Source organism: Capricornis sumatraensis, chromosome 1, assembly GCF_032405125.1.
Source record: "Capricornis sumatraensis isolate serow.1 chromosome 1, serow.2, whole genome shotgun sequence".
NCBI lineage: Eukaryota > Metazoa > Chordata > Mammalia > Artiodactyla > Bovidae > Capricornis > Capricornis sumatraensis.
In genome coordinates, this window is record NC_091069.1 from 222,809,148 (window position 1) to 222,829,945 (window position 20,798).

Genomic DNA, 20,798 nt, shown 5'->3' on the forward strand with positions numbered 1-20,798 from the left:
GGAAAAATGATAACTATACAAAACAAAAATTTTAAAAAAAACATACAGTGGAAACAGCCTGATCAACGTTAACATTACCAATGAGGTACAAATGGGCCTCAGGCGCCTTTGGATGTGATCACCTGAGAAGAATATAACATACTTCTACAGTATCATGGTAAGGAAGGCATAATCTGACACTCACCACCAGGAAACTAAAGACAAACCCAAGATTATTGGGAAAACTGACCAAACTGGAATGTGGCCTATAGGTGAGAAAAACTTAAGATACCAATGCTAAATTTCCTTCCTTCTAAAAATTGTATTTAGTTATGTTAATAAATGCTGAAATATTAAAAAGTAAAAAAGGACAATGTATTCTATCTCCTCTCAAATGCTTAAGTAAAAATATAAGAAGTAAAAAGTATATGAGACCATACTCACATACACACAAATAGAATTATAAAGCAAACATGGTAAGATTTAAAAAATCAGTGAATCTATGTATAGGGTATACTAGACTTCTTTATAAATTATTACAACTTCTCAGAAAATTTGAAATAATTTCAAAATAAAGTGAGAAGGCAAAAGAGGACTATCTATGTACAAGTTTCCTACAATATTGGGCCTTTCTCTCCAAAAGAACAATAATACACTCAAAGTTAAAGGCAAATTAAACCTGAAAAATACCTGTTGACAGATGGTCCTCAGTACATATCTAGCATATTCTCTTAAATTGGCCGTTTCTATGGAAATGCTTTTCCCACAGGATTTTGAATTTTGTGAGGCAGTCCAGATATCCTCAGCATTCCCATCACGTCGTAAACCCCTCATGGTGAAGTCATCATTTTTTAAAGAGCTGACACTGTTATTGCCAATTTTGGCATCTCCTACATAACAGAATCACAAAAGCAAAATCATAGAAATTCAAAATATTGCCAAATATTTGGAAAATAAATGAGGCAAGCATTCAGAGATTTAAAATACATGAATGGGATCATTATTGCAAAGTAAGTTGTTCAGGAACAAAGAGAAGGGATCAATACAGGAACGCTGAGAAGTTCCATCAGACACGGGAAAAAAAAGTTCAAGGCTCATTTTTTATTTCATTTATAGAATTAAGTATACTTCCACCAAACTTGGAAAGGCTATTATGAATCACACTTAAGAATCACAGAACATTGATTTCACCAATATTTCAAGCACAAATGTATGCAAATTCATTTGACTTATATAGACAAGGAAAAAATGGGTTACTCACCCTTCTAGATGTCCCTTTTTCATTTCTTCTCTTACAATGAATGACTTATTTTCTATCCATAGGTCAAGAGAAAAGTTTTGCCTTAGCCCACCTTACTATCAACTTCTTGACAAGAGAGATTTATTTCCCTGGGAATGGAAAAGGGCAATGCATACTAAGGAAGCCCTGGAAAATAGGGCATTCATTGAATAACCCATGTCTTTCACTTTCCTCTTTGTAAACATCCAAATTAGAAAACCTCACCTGATCAGCCTCTCATATACTTAGTAAAATGAAGCTCAGGAAAGTGTTTTCCTCACAACAAAGTTCTAGGGGGAAAACTGAGCAGAATTATTGATAGTTGGAAATAAGAAATATTCTCTAGCCATGAAAGACAAAAATTTGTCATATTTTAAAAGTGAAAAATTAATGTAATTTGGTAAAAAAAAAAAAAAAAAAAAGACAGCCAAATGGAAACAGAGCCTCCAAACTCTTGTCTATTTACCCACAAAGATCACAAGCATTGAACAGGAAAAATTCCTGTAACCAACAGATGAGTTTAGATAAAGCCCGCACTACTTCACTGTAAGGGAAACCAACCCCAGGTCAGTGCAAAAAGCCTTTTAAAACCCTTAAGTCAGCCAAGAAAAACTTTTGACTTTGCTGAATTTTAAAAATCAGAATTGCTTAGTAAATGTTTACTTAAAAAATCTTAAAGGGAGGGAAGAACACATAATACATTTCAACTCAGTATCTTATCACATATTATACATTTCTCATTCAAATATTTATGCAAAAAGGCACCAAGTTCACTTCACTCACAGGCATTTATTTAATTCAGCAAAGCTCTTCAAAAGCTGGAACAAAGACTGAATTCTACATGTACCAACATTTAGCATGCTATTTCCAAACTTAGAAGATATAAACAACTACTGTTGCTATTGTTATTTAGTCAATAAGTTGTGTCCAACTCTGCGACCCCATGTACTATAGCCCACCAGGCTCCACTTTCCATAGGATTTCCCTAGCAAGAATACTGGAGTGGGTTGCCATTTACTTCTCCAGGGGATCTTCACGACTCAGGGACTGAACCCGAGTCTCCTGCATTGTCAGGCAGATTCTTTACCACTGAGCCCCCAGGGAAGCCCATAAATATCCTGTGCATGCATGCTCTGTCATGTCTGACTCTTTGCAACCCCACAGACTGTAGCCTGGCAGGCTCCTCCATCCATGGAATTCTCCAGGCAAGAATACTAGAGTGGGTTGCCATTTCCCATTCCAGGGAATCTTTCTGACCCAGGCATAGAATCCATGTCCCCTGAGTTGGCAGGAGTGTTCTTTACCACTGAGCCACCAGGGAAGCCCTATAAACAACTGTTTCCACACCTTAAACTACTAGAGAAAGTAGAAATTGAATTCCATAAAACAGTCCTATCTCCCTAACTCAAAATAGATCCTAGTGGACAGGACTTGAGAGAACACTGTGATAAGAACACAGTGAGGTAAATACTGCAAAAACAAGGAAACACTTCTGCCAGCCCCAGTCTAGGTGATCCTTATTCAATTTAGATGTTAGGATGACTCAGAAGGTCAGGAAGGCTGTGCTAGAAGCTTCTGCAATGGCAGAGACAATAGAACAGACACAGTGTTCAGTGCCTGCCCGGCCCAAGGGTCTGTTGACATTCAACAAACCTCATCCTGACTTCTCAGACCTGAAGAACCCTCTATCACTTAGGAAGATGTAGAATCCACCAAGAACTGGGGCCAATTAAATAGCTCAAGGAAAGGCCCTGAGATAAACTGGTGGGCACTGATATTAAAATATGTATACTTAAAGAGGTTGGCAAATTATACTTGGAATTAAACCATTAAATATAATGTTTCTATGGTACACATTTTAGTTTCTGCAAATGTCTATCACATATGCATTCACACTTTCAACATTAGCTAATGGAAAATCTTTCCCTGATGGGCATTAAAAATACCAGTAAAAAAAAGTCAGTCCCTGATTGCTTAGTCCCTATATTTATTTATCAAATAGAACTGACTGGCCAGCTTTCCTTCCAAACATATTAAAAGTAGAAAAATCTTACTGAAATAAGCATTTAATGTTGGCAGTATAGTACTAAGAGCTCAGAGGAGAGGCTGTGGCCCTCCATATGGCTCTACCTTTCCATTACAAATAGAAAATCCCTGGGCATTTCAATAGGGGTGTGTGTGTGTGTGTGTGTGTGTGTGTCTGTGTGTGTGTGTGTGTGTGTGTGTGTGTGTGTGTGTATGTGTGTGTGTTAAGGTGAACTTTAAATAGTTTGTTTGATGAAAACTCTTGTTACCTACCCCCATCATCACCAAATAACACTTAAGTGTTGTTTGCTCAGTCGTGTCTGACTCTTTGCAACCCCATGAACTGTAGGCCACCAGTCTTCTCTGTCCATGGGATTCTCCAGGCAAAAATACTGGAGTGGGTTGCCTTTTCCTTCTCCAGGGGATCGTCCTGACCCAGGGATCGAACCTGGATCTCCTGCATTGCAGGCAGATTCTTTACCATCTGAGCCACCAGGGAAGCCCCAATACTTCTTAAAGAGAGGTATAAAAGGATCAGGATACATTCTAAAACACGTTTAAGACTCACCTAAAACAATTCATCTAAACTCAGCAAATTCAGTTCTAGCCAAAAGGAGTCCCTTTGGAACATAAGAGGTAATTTTTATTTAGTCAAGACCAAAAGAGGGCACCTTAAGTTGAAATTAGGCAGTATGAATTCAAGAATCCTTCCCAATCCTTTAAATCCTGAATGATTTACAGAATAAAAATGCTTTAACTACTGCACTGTAAATGAACAGAAAAGACAGTACTACTATTCCTGGAGAATACATATCAATCTACTATTCCTGGAGAATACATATCAATAAAGATGTAGGGATGTCTTGAACATTATAAATTAAATGAAAAAGTGTGATATCCAATACTGATTTATCAACAGTATCAATATCATTGTAATTATCACCTGCTGCATGACAAAAACTAAGGCAGATGGACAGAAACTTTTTCAGGATCACAATGAAAAACTAAGATTAAAACCCAGATTTTCTTGTATTCTAGTCCAGGAATATAACACAAAATGTAAACCTTTACACAGATTACCAGTTCAACAGAGTTCATCACAAAGTGTGACTTCTGCCAACAAATGAAATCCTAACAGCCCTATGGGCAGCTAAAATACCACACGAAAAAAAGTATTTAAACTCCCCCAGAATTGTAAGTAAGGGACAGACTGCTTGCAGTCCAACTGAACATAAACTTGAAAAAAAAACCTAATTTTTCCAAGAGAATAAACAAACAAAAATGTGTTTCTAATAATTTTAACGAGAGTTAAACCTGAACAGAAATTATTTTGCCTCTGTTTCTAGTGATTAACCAAGCTCAGTGCCAGGATAATCTTACCAAGCATCATAATTGCTTTTAAGACAGCAAACACGGCTCCCACTTCAATGCTGTTGTGAGCAGCAGCTAAGAGGTGTCGATCACAAGATGATCTTATTCCGGGGAAAGGTTTGCCTGTAAGAAAAACAACAAAGCTTTAACAGATTCATCATCATCATTAACCACTGTTTGTAACCATTTACAGTCAGCAGGGCCTTTCATTGTTAAGTTGTGGGCGCTTAATTGCTATTAGCTAGCTTTAATTGGCGTTTCATGGATTCACTAAGAGACACTGGCAGTATCCAATACTGTTTGTTTGTTTGTTTGTTTTAATTATTAAGACAATGTCTTTGCTCTTCAGAGAGATGCATGGAAAAAAAATCAGTAGCACTTTTATCCATTTCTGCTGATGTCACACACACATTTACATAGAAATGATCTTTAGGAATAGACTGCACTAAATTCTAATCCCTAGAATTCTTTACCTATTCCCTTCACCTTAGTAAAACAATAAATGAAATGCCATTGCCCTAAACTGCTAGAGTATGGTTCTTAACCAACAAGAGTATGTTGGAGGATCACACTGCCCACCAGCATGACTTGGCCAAGAAGCAGAGGTAATTTTATTGTTTATTAACGCCTGATGTGAGTTTCTCAATACACCCTGATATTACGTAAAAGAAAGGCGCTGACAACCTTTCTCAACAGCTGACAACCCCTTTCTTTCATCACCTTGAAACAAGCCCACCAAAATCAGGAAGGAGATTACAGAATGGACAGCCTACTTGGTCAAGTTAAACCTAAAGCTCCAAATGAAAACGTCATCAGAGAGATTTCAACAGTCATCTCACCAGTTGCTTGAGGTAACAGGCAGGCCTGGGGAGCTCGAAAGAGATGAAGCAGCAGGCGGCATGTCATTCTTGCCCCAGGCTCCGCATCTGCATCTCCGCAAGCTAGGAGGGAGGATTTTAAAAGCAAGTTTTGTAACATACTGAAGAACATATCTTCAGCATTTCTCGTAAGCTGAAGTTTCTGGAATAATTTAAATAAATGCTCCTTACAGTAGAAAGTAAAGCACTGGCTATTTCTTTTCTGAGATACCTGAGAGCTCTCTTACAAACAAGTACTAAGATAGCCGTTTCCAACCTTCTCCATTTAAATCAGTGTGACTTTGTTTGGAACAATTATTATCATTCTACCATCTCTACCTTGATGACGTAATACTGCACACCGCATGTCTGGCTCAAATTCTAATCTGTCACTCCTTCCACTTGTGAGAGACCACAGCACCAAGACACCAATCAAATGACCAGGGCAGCTCCGGGACGCAGCCTTACCTGCGGCTAGGAGAGAGGGGAGTGCGACGTGTTGCACGACGTCCTCCAGGGAGAAACACTGTCGTGCTATCAGAATAGCAATGAAAGTAGCTAATGAATCATGGAATGAAAGGTCACTCACCTTCAAGAAAAACATTGACATGTTTTAATACCTAACACCCTTTGGAATAACATCTTAAGATTCATATCTAAGAGAAAGTAGGCAACACCAATTAGATCTCAAATCCCAAAAGGAACCAGTAGAGGGAAATCACTTATGAGTTATTACCCTCTGGGCTTTTTTCTGTTTTTTAAGACGAAGAAAGAGGTTCACCCATATCCCAAAGCTTTAAGACAATTCTAAGCTGTACCTTGAGTACATGTAACTGAGAAACCAAACAATAAAACAGCAAAATGAAGATATCTCTAAGTGATATAACATAAGTAAGTCTTTTTGGCAGAAGGCAGTATAATCTGATATTGAAGGGTAAGATCATTAGAAGCAATGGAAAACAAGGAGGTTCTCTAACTGAAAAACAAGCCTTCTGAGTGTTTTGGTGTTTCTTTCAGGAATAACTAATCTTAATTTTGTAAGATAATTAAATTAGTTTTAAAAACAACTGTGAAAATTCTCATCAACACCTAAATTTAAAGAAGAGTGAAGATGAGTGAGGGAGAAAATGAAAGAAAGAGGAGAATCAGAGGAGAAAAAAATCATTCATTCAGAGTGAAACTTCTACCCTTTACAGATCTCACAAGACTTTGGCAGAAAGTAATAAGAAAAACAGCTGTAGTGGCAGCCTCCACATTAAGTTGTCCTGTAAGTCAAAAACTATGGTTAGAGATTTACAGAGAAAGAGTACAGCACCTAGAGGTTCATACTATTAATTCCAACTTTACAGATGAGGAAACAAGCAGAGGTAAAGTGCAACAAAAACAACTGAAAGATTAAGGACCTATGTTAAAGAAAGAAATTTGGGTCTTTGCTGTTTGGAAGAGTAGGTCACAGATATGAGTTTTACACCTTAGGTGCCCACAGGATAGAGTAGGATTGCCCATGTGGTCTTGAGTCACCAGAACTAGGAAATAAAACTTTAACTGAGAGGCAGGTTTTATAATGTATACAGTTCTTCTATATATGAGATACACTAATATGTAACATGATTTACTGCAAGAAGTGATGGAAGTGACAAGCAGAAATAAAGAATCAAGATGGATTTTTAAGAAATTCCCACACTGATGCAATGTGATAGTTGAGAAAATATGTGTTACTTTATAACGGACATCTCTTCAAAAACTTTCAGACACAGTAACTAAGAAAGATTGGACAGCTCTACAAATCTGAGCCTGGACATCCTAATCCCACACAACAGAACCAATACTCTAAGGAGAGTTTTTCTCACCTTAAGAAAACAAACTGGCTGACTTCAGAATGCAAACTGCTTCAGTTAAGTTATGCCCTGCACCATGAAGGACCCAAGGCACTTAGTAAACTATGAACAGACTACTCTGAGGAGACCACAGACAAGAAGTCTCAGCTAACAAAGGAGGAGACTCCTGGCATCTCCATTCTAAATTAAGCTATTTTTGTTTTTGTTTTTGTTTTTTTTCCATTTACTTATCCTTGGCAATCACATTCTGGTTTATCACTTCTACAGAGAGAGAAGAAAACAATTTATATTATTTCAGTTAAGAGTTGAGTCAACTAAAGAAAATTACTAATTGAATATTTAGTTGCACAGCTGAGTTTTTAAATGCAACAGAAAACTTACATCTACAGTGCAAAGAACATCATTAAACCCCCACACGTGATTTGAAGAACAACAAAGAGCCTTCAGGACCCCCAGCCATTCTGAACTGAGAACAGTGCAGCAGGCCGTCAGCTCGGAGGAGAAATTGGCTATGTCATTAATCCTACAAAGAAGAAAAAGAACATAGGAGAAAGTAACAAAAGACAAACAGGCGTACAGGATAAACTCAACGAACATATAATTTCAGTATCATCGAACATGGGATTCATTTCTTAGATTCAAGGATATAATAAAAATCCACTTGACAAACTACCTACTAGAATACAGGACAGAAGAGAAAGGAAATGTCTTCACATGTTTTCTAATATTTAATGCTGTCTAGCAACAAACAATAACCAGTACAGATAGCAATTAACATATTTTTAGTTCAGTAAACAAATCTGACCTATGAATTCATGCTTAAGTAAAAAGAAGAACTAAATCCAACATTTCCAAAATTATGTGTATTTTTCATTGGTATTTTTGTCATATATATTTTTGAAAACTGATCAGACAACTAAATGGACTATATCTAAAGCATCTTACGTCAGATCAATAAGCCAGGTTAAGAAAAGCAGCCAGAATAGAGCTGAAGTAAACTCAGTTACCAAATACGATTTAAAAAACAAAGCCAAATGTCTCAAATTAAAGATCTGAATTTCAAAGTAGCAATCGTGCAACAACAGTGTTTAATCAAAAAGCCCAGCTCACCTTCCAGCATCCTGATGACCCATACATACATTCATGAGAGTGTTACAGACGAAGCTGTAGCGATTGGCTGCGTTGTCACTGAGGATCTTGCCCAGCACTGAGTAGTTGATGCTACGGGCCGAGGGATTCTCAATAAAATCCATCATGAAGTCCGGATCCCATCGCAAGTTAGAATTCGCAGGAATCACATTATTATATATGGTTTGCTTTACTTTTGAACAGGCACTACTGAGGTTAGAAGAAGAAGAGTTAAAAGACAAAACAAAACTACAATAACTAGAAAGTGACTTCATTTAAGGACAGATTAAATGGCAACTGTAAACTATTCCTAGAGAAAGCTCACATTATGGATTCTTGATTCCAACTTCCCAATAATAAGCATTGGACACATTGCCTAGAATGTTCTAGCTCCAAAAACAGTTACTAATTGGGTAGAGGAACAAAACAAAAATAAGACATTTGGGTACTAATTTTAACTTAAAGGTCATTTCTACATTTTACATGCTTTAAAAATACAATCATCTACTAACACGTCCAACAACTTTTCTGAATAGTGAGTGTTATAACTTAAGACTAATAAAAATAGATTGGATTACACACCCGCAATAACTTGGTGTTTTTATCCTAATCATGCATCCTGTAAAACTATTTCTCTCCATTCGGAATATCCAGGGAGGTTCAAGTGTCATGCCTAACTAGGAAAGAAGGGTTCACTCCCTGCCTTCAAGGAGTTTAAATTCTAGGAAGGCAGATACGGATAATATACAAAGTCTATGAGAGTAGAGAAACCATTATACTGTTCCTAAAAATGTATCATGTTGTGCTTCTCCGTGGCATCTAGGGTGTTTTAAGAACCTGGTTTACAATATTCAGAATTATACAGAATAATATATAGAATATATTGTCTAAGTGTATAAAAGAGAATTAGAAAGCATCCTCTCAAATCTTGCTCTGCAGCTACGGCTGAAGGATGACCTGATTTCGGAGCTCAGACCCCACGTGCACATTGCTGTCCTTGCCCACTTGCTGTGGATAACAAGTCCATAAACAACATTTCATCTTCTCTATAAAAGAGCTGTTTTAAGCAACAGAAAATTTTTTCTTTTTAAATTTCAGTAAATTTATTTGTGATCAAGGTGACATGCCCTAGTTTTATGCACCTATAGAAATAATAGGAAGGAATGATTTCCTCACAAATGAAAATCTATAGACTCTTTTGGAGAAGGCTCTGGCAACCCACTCCAGTACTCTTGCCTTGAAAATCCCATGGACAGAGGAGCCTGGTAGGCTGTAGTCCATGGGGTCGCAAAGAGTCAGACACAACTGAGCGACTTCACTTTCACTTTTCACTTTCACGCTTTGGAGAAGGAAATGGCAACCCAGTCCAGTGTTCTTGCCTGGAGAATCCCAGGGACGGGGAGCCTGGCGGGCTGCCGTCTATGGGGTCGCACAGAGTCAGACATGACTGAGTGACTTAGCAGCAGCAGCAGCAGCATAGACTCTTTACCCTAAACTGTTACCACTGACAACTGCTTCCAGAAAACAGAGATTGCTCAGTTCACTGTTTACCAAAATGTGACTTCAGATTTTCTCCTTCACAATCACCTCGGGGAATTTGTAAAAATTAAAAGACTTGTGGACCTCACTGTTAGGTGTATGGAATCTGTATGCTTTAAACAAAAAAAAAAAAAAAAAAAACTGTCCCAGGTAAAACTAAGTCCCAGATACGCTTGGAAAGTATTGGGACAAGAGGGAGGACTAAAGCCACCCACTAAATGGTAGCAAATACAACTTTCTACATGCTTTTTCTTTGCAGACAACTTATATAAATGCTTGTCAGTGGTTGCTGAAGGATATAAGTTTGCAACCTGAATTCATGACCTGTTCAAAATGAAAAATATTAAATAGTTCCCAGAGCTTTTATTCATTTAACTTTAAAATGGTGTTTATTTATGGCTGTGCTGGCTCTGCACTGCTGCAGGAAAGGTTGCTCTAATTGTGGCAGGCAGGGGCTCCTCTCGAGTTGTGGTGTTCAGGCTTCTCATTGTGGTAGCTTTTCTTGCTGCAGAGCACAAGCTCTGGGCGTGTGGGCTTCAGTAGTTGTGGCTCGCATGGGCTTAGTTGCTTCACGTCATGTGGAATCTTTCCTGACCAGGGACCAAACCCATGTCCACAGGATTGGAAGGTGGGTTCTTAACCAATGGACCACTAGACAAGTCCTCCAAGCACGTTTAAAATCTCTCTTTTCCCTGTCTTAACCCTTGCCATGCTTTCCACTCAACATTCATACATTCTCACTTAGCGATAGTTCTAAATTTGCTTTACCTCTCCACTAAAAAGGAAATAAAAACCAATTTTTCTCTCTGCTGGTCCCCTTCCTAGTATCAGTCCCTGGTTTCCTCTGCCTCCCAGTATTCTGAGTGTTAAGGAAACAGAGTTCTGCAAATAGCAAAGCAGTATCTTTTTTCAACTTTCCACTTAATTCTAACAATCTACCCAAGTCTGTCTTTAGAAAGCAAAAGAACTCTGCTTTTCTTTCTGCATTTTTTTATGAGTCAGCCTCACTTTTCTGGGACTTCTTTCAAGTTGATGCCCTCCTGCCTCCACTTATAATTTTCCTGAACTTTGTGGTTCATGCTGAGTCTCCTCACCCTTCATTTTGAGGCTTCCTATTTCACTTATTACACTCTTTACAAATGAGCTCTAGGTTTTAATGAAACATTAGCTGCCATCAAGGTCACTGTCAAATTCTTAGCACTCTCTGTTTCAGGAGTATATGCAGTTAACAAGTAAATAAAAACTCTCATTTCCTTCTGAAGCTGTATGCACCATAAAAACCTGATACAATAATGAAAGCAACACATAGCTCAAGGCCAAAATGACTTATATTCAAATGTGGGTTTCATCATTTATTAACTTAACGATGAAGAATAATCATTTATTGATAGGAAAAATTACTTCTACTTCCTGGGGTTGTTAGGAGGATTAAAGATCTTGATGAAAACAACCCAGCAAAGCCCTTGGCACACAGCAGCAGCTCAGTCATAGTGAATGTTACCTGCTCCATCCATGTCTGACTCTTTTTGACCTCTCAGACTGTAGCCCACCAGGCTCCTCTGTTTATGCGGTTCTCCAGGCAAGAAACTGGAGTGGGTTGCCATGCCCTTTTCCAGGTTATCTTCCCAATGCAGGGATCAAACCAATGTCTCCTGCACTGGCAGGCAGACGTTTTTTACTTGTCTGAGCCACCAGGGAAGCCTGCTCAGTCATAAGCAGATGTGATTAGTGATCTATTTCATTCAAATATTTCACTTATACACATTATAGATGATGTTTCAGATCCAATCATTAAAACTGGTTTAGTAATATATTAATAGACATCTCTCTGCACATCTAGCTTTTCTTCAACCATTTTCTTAATCCTAGACTATAAATAACACTTGACTTGAAGGTTTTCCAAGAGAATTGCCATTTTCTTCCATGTCTTTAATTGCTAATGCTAAGTAGCCCCTCAGTTCATTGCTGGTCTCCTAAGTTTCTGCACAGCCAGAGTGCAATACTTGAATTAACTCTCTTAACATGCTTTACTACCCTGCAGGAGCATTAGCGGTCAAACACTGTGGCTTTCTTGAGAAACGTACAGGGCTGTTGCAAGAACCCAGTCATCTATGAGAAAACTCTCTGAAAACTGTAAACTGAAAGCTCTCTGCAAAGTAACAGAAGAACATGGGCATTGTTTTCACATTATTTCTGTGGGAAAATATTAATATTTCATAAGGGATTATTTCTAAACCTAATTCATTTCATAAAGACGTACTTTCACATTTTTTTCCCTATCAGTACCATTAAAAATATCATAGATATTGTTTTTGGTATAGATCATTCTTTAAATAGATTTTTTTTTTTTCCCCTGCAGTGCCTACTATGAGCCAGATACTCTTCAAGGTACTGGGATAAAGCAATGAAGAAAACATAAAGCTTCTGCTCTCAAGAAGCTTATATTCTAGAAAGGAGCCAGGCCATAAATGAGTGTATAATGTATGAAGTGGGGAGGGGGCATCATGCTAAGCTCAGTGAATGACAGAGAGTGGGGGCAAGGGCTATCCTACTTCAAAGGGGCTGATCAGAGAGACAGAGCCCTGAATAAACTGTGGGAGTGAGCAAGTAACTGCAGGAAAACTTTACAAGAGCAGTAACAGCCAAGTGCAAAAGCTCCAAGATGGGAGTGTGTTTAGAATGTTTGGAGACCAATAGGGAGGTCCATGTGGTTAATCTGAACAGAGAGAAAGAGAAGACAGGGCTGGATCCAGTAGATCCTGAAGGATTTTGAATTCTATTCTGAGTAGATAAGAAGCCACTAGTATATGTCAAGTTATTCTTGTTTCAAAAGGGTGACTTTTGAAGACGTGTTGAGAATACTCTTAAGAGAATCAAGGATGCCAGCCAAGAAAGCAGTTAGAAGGAAAATGTGATGGTCCAACCAAGAGATGAGCATGGTGGGAGTGGCAAAGCAATAAAGAGTAATCAGATTCTAGATGTACCTGGAAGACAGAGTTTCTCAGATTTACAAACTGGATGCAAGGTACAAGAGAGTGAAGAAAATCATAACTGACTATTCTTTCCTTGCCTGATTCTCGATTCCAAAATTATTTTGTCAGCTATTACCATTTCCTTCCCTCCACCAACTTATAATTAATCATCTAAACTGCCTCAAACAACATTAAGTAAGTAAGGAGTTTCCAGCACCTGTCCATCTGTTGGGGGTACAAGTGCTAAACTGCAAAGAATGACAAGGAGCCAGAAATGCTATTTCAAGTAGGAAGGAAAAGGAGTCAAAGAAACAAATGCAGGGAGAAAGGAAGTATGCAAATGATGGGGAAACAATTTTCTAAGTGAGGTAATAGCAACTGCAAAATACAGAATGTTTTCTATTCTACCAAAATTGCAATCAGAGCTAAGGGAAGTTACAGGTACAATGAAATGTAATTCAACAGGAATTCTGGCAGATATAATTAGGATTATTTCTCATTATTAAAAAGGATGACAATATTGGTTGGCCCACATGAAAAAAAAAAAAAAAAAAAGGCGGGGCGGGGGGCATAAACCTATTCTTATTCTTTTGACTTTCTTCTACCCACCTGAAGAGGTCTCCAAATTTACTTCTGAGGTGGCTACATGACACGTAGAGATCATAGAGGTAGGCTAAGATGCATCTTTCAGGGGAAGAACATTCTGAGGGGTTCACAACATGCTTTACCACACCACACAATCTAAGGAGAAAAATACACGAGGACATGAGACACATACTTTGTCAATATATATGTTATTGCTTGAATCTTTTAGAGAATATGTCCCTGATTACTTTCAGTAAGAAAAAAACATATCAGACTGTTAACACTAATCATTATAGAAAGTAAATAACTGAATAAAATATCATTTTCTATTATGATATTGAAACACTAAGTATTTTTAAAACTTCAGAAATGCCATTAATAATAAGAAATGAAAGAAATTCCTCCACACAGAAGATGTATAGGAGGAGTCCATGAATAAAGTTTCTGTACTAGGATATAAAACTTTTAGCAGAGAATCTCTCTTGAGTATAAAGACTGATAAATTCAGGAAATATGCAAAGGACCCCATGTCCACTTTATAAAGGAGCAATTTCTTCATATCAGTAAGTTTGGTAAGTTCAATTTTAAGACCATAAGCTGGTTCAGGGATAAAACTGACAAATTCATGGTTTGAGGTCACATTCTCCTTCTTTATCCAAACTAGAGACAAATTTACTTTAGTTAATCTTAATTAACAATTCCAAACTCCTTCTTTTTGGTGATATGACATTCGCACTTCAGAAGAAGCGTTTACTACTCCAGTTTCCCAGGTCAGGAAGATGGCCTCAAAAGCCACAGTTCATACAGCACACAATTTCACGTGACACATATAGACACCTAGTGGTCCATCCAACTATCAGAGTCAGATTCCACCGCCATGCTGCATTTGATTACTACAACAGTGTCACATATGACTCAAGATTATTAAAGCTGAAACATGTTTCAGAAATCATCTGATTCACCTTCTTTATCTTACAAAGAGGGCTCTGAGGCTCAGAAAGGTAATGTAATTTGCCCACAAGGCAAAGAGCTAGTTTATAGCACATCCTAAAAGAGAACTCAGGTCTCCAGAGGCCCAGTCTAGAGCCTTCTCTGCTGTTTAGAAGATGGGAGGAAGCCTGGGATGACAAGGCTGAGAAGGACACTGGAATCACAGGCAATACCTCCGGGCACCCTTCCCAAGACCTGTAACTTGAAGGCTCACACAGACTTGGACTTGTTATTCCCGCTCTGGTAGCAGCAGAACCCTGATAGCTCTGTGGTTCTGCTGGCAATAGCACAGGAAGAGCAGTGTTCCCTGAAATGGGCCTGCCAGGCTGTGGGCTTTTTCTCTGTGGGTGTAAATGAGAAATGCCTTTCAAACTAAGACAGAGAAGCGCCAATATCCAGAAAGAAATCCAGCCCCACATCAGAGGTGGGACTAGCAAACCATGCAAAGAAATAAGCATGTAGTATCCCAAGCCTGTGAACTGACAGCAGCCGATGCAGACTACTGAAAATGGCTGTCAGTTGCATCAAAAGTGTCCCAAAGTTAAGAAGAAAAGTAGGTGCTTCAGTCAGTTGTTACCTATATAAACCAAAATAGCTCCAGGCATACCTTGAAAAAGCAAAGAATTATTTTGTGATTGAAGAAAACAAACATGTATTGAAAGATTGCCAGGCATTTACTCTATCAAAGTCAGTGTTCCCTCGACTTCCTAGAAGTAACAAAATATTTCACATCGAGATCCAGTATGTTTATATAAGTACCAAAAAAAAAAAAAAAAAAGCCCAACCCAGAATAAGAGTTTGGGGAAAAGTACTTATCTTTACCATATATGATAAAAAACAAACACAAAGTGAATATCAAACATGATTTTATAAACATTTAATAGAACACAAATTTAAAATATCAAAATGAATGATAATGACATAATTTCAAAATAAAGGGAAAAAAAAAGTACTTGTGAAAAAGAATTATTTTCATTTCATGACCAATTAGGGCATTTCCATTCACAGTTTAAAAAGTATGGTGTAAATCAAACAGTATGAATGAGCTCCGTAAATGATTGCTAACTGTTTCAGGAATCTGGCAGATTTATTAGCTATGAGATGCTGGGTACAACACTTCACCAGCCACTCCAATTAACAGGCCTGAGTGTCAGTTTCTTGACTTGGAAAATTATTCAAGCACAGGGTAGTTGAGGGCTGTAAAATAGTTCTATATTTTCTGGATTCTAAGGTAGCTATTTTTTACATTTAAGAATATCAGGGATGTTTCAGATGCCACTTAGTAATAATCTACGTGTTTATTATCTGTGGCTTTTCTCTTATAAGAAGAGAAAACTTACGGTTCATCAAGGCTAAAATATTTAACTGGCTCAATAGAGAAAAAAAATTCTGCTGACTCTGGTCACAGAGAAAAAATTGAAGAAAGAGGCCAGAATAGGAGAGACAAACTTGAAGCAAAGATTAAGAAGATATTAAATCAGGTGTCTTCAAGTGATAAGATAGTATTTGTTAGGTGAGGATGGCTGCAAATAGAGAAGAGGCACAGAAATACTTATATCAAGTTCAATGTTAGCAAAAGTCTAAAAGCAAAAATTCTACTTTAGCCTAAAATCTAGTCCAAAATGTACTTTAACTTTAAAGTGAAAATTTTCATCTTGGGAAATGCAGTTAAAGAAAAGCCTATGTAGTTAAGAGACAGCCTCTTACATGAACTGAATGTAACAATAATTGGATTTACTTTGTTCTGGTTTTGTTTTTTTTTAAATTTATATGTTATTACAGAAACATCTTTAAGACTTCAAAGAATAGTTACAAATTAAAAAAGCTATGTGTAGAATTAATGTGGTAGCATTTCCTCTTCCCTCCAAAAGCTGCTGTTAAATAGATGCCACTCTAGAATAGATAGATTACATGTGCTGCATTACCAATAAAAAAGCACTGTGAAACCAAAGAACTCCATGTTTGTCTTTTGAGCCCATTAGGAAAAATGGGAAAAAAAGAGGTAGCCTTTCTTTTAAGAACATATACATAAAGCCCGGAGAAAGAATTCTGCAGTGGACAAAAGAGAGCTCAGAATAAGCATTTTGACAGCTCATTGTATTTCTCTGGTCCCAGTAATTTCAGCCTCTAATGGTAGTGATGTAATTACTTAGCCCAACTTCTCTAATGGTAGAAGAGAAAACCTTAGCCTACAATTCATCCAAACTGAAAAAGACTAAGAATCAAAAAGTCATTTATTTTAGATTAACTCATCAAATTTTTCCTTTAATTTATAAAAGAAATGAAATTGAAAAGTTAAATCTGTAAGATGGTATGTGTTCAAACCTTATTTGGAGCTAGATTCTCCAAATAGAAACCGAAATTACGTGAACAATGAAGCAACCGGATATTCACCAATCATAATAATTCAGGATTCTGGTCAGCAGAGATGACAGTAATTAGGGAGAGAGAAGTAGGCAGGCAGGCTTTCTACGCTTTTATCACCGTTCTGATAAACGCTTCCTGGCACAAGCCTTCTTTAACTATGCATCTTTTTATGAAACAAACAGTACTATTTTTCGTTTAAAGACACTATAAAACTTTATCATAAATACACATTCTACTGTTAAATCTGTGAACAGGGGATATAGGAAGGTCTTTGTTCTTTCAAACTTTATATTCAGTTATTATTTCAAAATAAAGCTTCTTTAAAAAAGCCACCTTACACATTTTAGGATATACCAACCCTTCAAACACCTGGGCTGTCTGGTCGGGATTCAGGATCAGACAGCTGTGGTAGCGCCTGAGAACAGCCACAATGCAGACACACAGTCCTGTCGTGTAGCTTCCTGCCAGGCTGGAGGACTTCAGGAGCAGTTCCGCCTCCACAACACTCAGTTCATTCAGGAGCTGCAAAAGGCAAAATGATCGAATGAACATGTAGCTGCCAGAACAAATAGGAAAAAACGCTAATTTTTACACACTCTGGATATACTGAGGCATCCTAAAACTGCTTGATATCATTTCTTGTTCTGCCGCAGGAACAATAAAATAAATAAAACCACCATCGCAGTACCTCAGGCAATTAAATGGCTTTTACTTTTAATCCTTTATCAAAATTATAGTTTTCCTTTTGTCTGGGCACCACGGTCCATGCCAGCAAGAGGGATTCAATACTGAAATAGTCGCCAAAATGTTATGGTGGTCCAAAGTTCTGGACTGGATAGTTTCAGGAAAAAACACCCCTAGCCTCTTGATTTTCTTCCATTTACACCTCATTTTCAATAAATGGAAGTTATTCATCAGTATTTTCTTATTATTAACAAAGCTAACACTTCCAACAGAATAAGTAAAAGATATGTTTTATTTCTACTCACTAACAACATATACTAACACAAAAGAACTCAACTACGTGTACAAGAAAAATAGTGGAACAAATCAACAATGTTTCATATTTTTTGCTCTTACATAAAATATACTCTATTATAAACAGCAAACAAATTTTCACCTTTCCCTAAGCAAAACAACAAAAGACAAATAAGAAATACAGTCAAAACTCTCATGATTTTTACTATTCTAACGCCAATTATATTTATTTGAAAATTATGGACACAGACACTAGTTGAAAATGCTAGTTAGATACTGTTGACACAGAATGTCTCAACTATACAAAATTGCAAGGGGTGGCTCACTGTAAACTGTACAATGCCTAGTAGGTTTGCTTTGCTAAAAGGCAGATGCCTTTGATACCTGTATTGCAAAGTCAATGAGTCCATTGATATTTAGTGCTGGCTCCATGAGATCAAAGATGAGCTGAATGTGGTGAGCCAGTGGGAGGTGGTATGATGTTCCTGATGCAAAGCTTGTGATTTGTTCTAGCACATTGTTAGAAATCTATGTGGAAAAAGTGAAAGTAATTAGAAGACCAATATTCCAAATACCTTTTATGTATTATTTTAATTTTGGAAGGTAAGAAATGTGAATTTATACATGATTCTACTTAGAAGTTGAAACATATTTCTACAGAAAAGAAAATCATGTACAAATCAAATAATATCCTTAAAACAAATATAATTTGAAGAAATAAGACAAGCAGTCCTTAAGATCTTGACCTAACTCTCCTAAAGGTAGAACTATAAATGCTTAATTAATTTCCAGATATTCCAGATATTCCTTAATAAATAATAATAATAAATCAGCTTTAATGGCTACCTGAGATGTCACTTGGTGCTGATCAAAATATGAAAGGAGTTGAAGTTTTGTGAACACAGTCTCCAGGGTTGGAAATGCTTCCTGTTTGTTCTTCCTGGCTTTCTGTCCTTCATCTCCAACTAAATAAACACATAGTAGATACAGTATTTTTCATTAAATGGAAGCTCTTGACCTTTTTCAGGGATACTTTTTTACTGAACTATAACACACATACAGAAAAGTATACAGACTCACTGAATTTCTACAAAAGAAATTAATTCATGTAATGAAACTCAAATAACAAAATCACATACCAAAACCCTAGAAGCCCTCTCAGGTTCCGTGCAGTCACTTCCCCGCCCCAGAGAACCAAGAGCCTGCCCTCTAATGGCTCAGATTAGTGTTGCTCACTCTATACAAACGGAATCATATGATATATATTTTTATATCTGTCATCTTTCACTCAATAGAATTCTGAGATTGATCCATATTGATGAGGTAATTCTAATCATTTTCTAAACATTAACAATTTTCATTTATGTAATATACTTAAATTTTGGCTATTAATGAGAAATGATAGTTGTTCAGTCGTGTCTGACTTTTTGCAACCAAAGCCCTAGCCGCACCAACCTTCTCTCTCCATATAATTCTCCAAGTAATACTTACTGGATGGGTTGCCATTCCCTTCTCCAGGATTAATGAGAAATCCCTCCTTAAATATTTCTTACTCACTGACTTCTAAAATATGATATCAACATTGAACGGGGAAAAAAAAATCACCCAGGCTCAAATGAACGTAACAGAAAACTCCACTGGTATCTTGTTAGGAGACTGTCTAACAACTTCGTATGTAAAAAGGGAAATCTACACAATTCCTAACTTTTTAGGGGACAGGAAAGAATTAAATCTGTCCACATTACTGGAAAAGTGCTAACTTTATCAATTTAACATAGAGAAGTTTGGAAAAAATAAAAGTAAGAAATACTACGAACACTGCTTATTCCAGAAGAGCTCTTGTAATTGACAGCTCTGAGGATAAGATCCAGAAATAATTAGGTCCTTTTTAAAAATACTTTTTAATATATATATTTACAAACACAAATCTAAAACCAAGAAAATGCTGTACTGTATGATCTCAAGGTTCTCTTCCAACACTATGATTCTAAGTAGTCAAATGCTACTGAAACAAAACCCTCCTCACACACCGTCTTATATGGGAAAGTTTAATTTCAGGGAACAAAGGTCGTTTTACAGATTTTTGTATTTAAGAAAGATTTCACTAAACTAAACCACTACACTATTCAGGTATGACCTAAATCAAATCCCTTATGACTATACAGTGGAAGTGAGAAACGGATTTAAGTGACTATACCTAACAGACAGAGGGCCTGATAAACTATGGATGGAGGTTCATGACACTGTATGGGAGACAGGAATCAAAACCATCAAGAAAAAGACTATCAAACACAAGAAGAAGAACAGAAAAAAAGCACAATGGCTAACTCAGGAGGCCGTACAGCCATCTGTGAAAAGAGGGGAAGTGAGAAGCAAAGGAGAAAAGGAAAGATATACCCATTTGAATGCAGAGTTCCAAAGAATAGCAAGGAGAGATAAGAAAGCCTTCCTCAGTGATCAATGCAAAGAAATAGAGGAAAACAACAGAATGGGAAAGATTAGAGATCTCTTCAAGATAACTAGAGATACCAAGGGAACATCCGATGCAAAGATGGGCTCGATAAAGGACAGAAATGGTATGGACCTAACAGAAGCAGAAGATATTAAGAAGAGGTGACACGAATACACAGAAGAATTGTATAACAAAGAACTTCACAACTCAGATAATCACGAAGGTGTGATCACTCACACCAGACATCCTGAAATGTGAAGTCAAGTGGGCCTTAGGAAGCATCACTATGAACAAAGCTTTAGTGGAGGTGATGTGGAGGCGATGTAATTCCAGTTGAGCTATTTCAAATCCTCAAAGATGATGCTGTGAAAGTGCTGCACTCAATATGCCAGCACATTTGGAAAACTCAGCAGTGGCCACAAGACTGGAAAAGGTCAG

The 20,798-nt window shown here is 37.3% G+C and overlaps 1 protein-coding gene across 2 annotated transcripts in view; it reads right to left on the bottom strand.

Moving 5' to 3' along the window:
* The window catches only part of MED12L (mediator complex subunit 12L), a 353,727-nt gene that overhangs the window by 54,281 nt on the left and 278,648 nt on the right, over nucleotides 1-20,798 (bottom strand). For both annotated transcript variants that reach the window (XM_068984811.1, XM_068984801.1), the window contains 10 exons: nucleotides 18,755-18,873; nucleotides 18,293-18,436; nucleotides 17,289-17,452; nucleotides 13,598-13,729; nucleotides 8,460-8,687; nucleotides 7,731-7,872; nucleotides 5,980-6,100; nucleotides 5,494-5,595; nucleotides 4,664-4,777; nucleotides 670-869 (listed from right to left, as the gene is read on the bottom strand). In XM_068984811.1, the coding sequence (XP_068840912.1) occupies nucleotides 670-869; nucleotides 4,664-4,777; nucleotides 5,494-5,595; nucleotides 5,980-6,100; nucleotides 7,731-7,872; nucleotides 8,460-8,687; nucleotides 13,598-13,729; nucleotides 17,289-17,452; nucleotides 18,293-18,436; nucleotides 18,755-18,873 (1,466 nt within the window). The remainder of the gene's footprint in view (nucleotides 1-669; nucleotides 870-4,663; nucleotides 4,778-5,493; nucleotides 5,596-5,979; nucleotides 6,101-7,730; nucleotides 7,873-8,459; nucleotides 8,688-13,597; nucleotides 13,730-17,288; nucleotides 17,453-18,292; nucleotides 18,437-18,754; nucleotides 18,874-20,798) is intronic.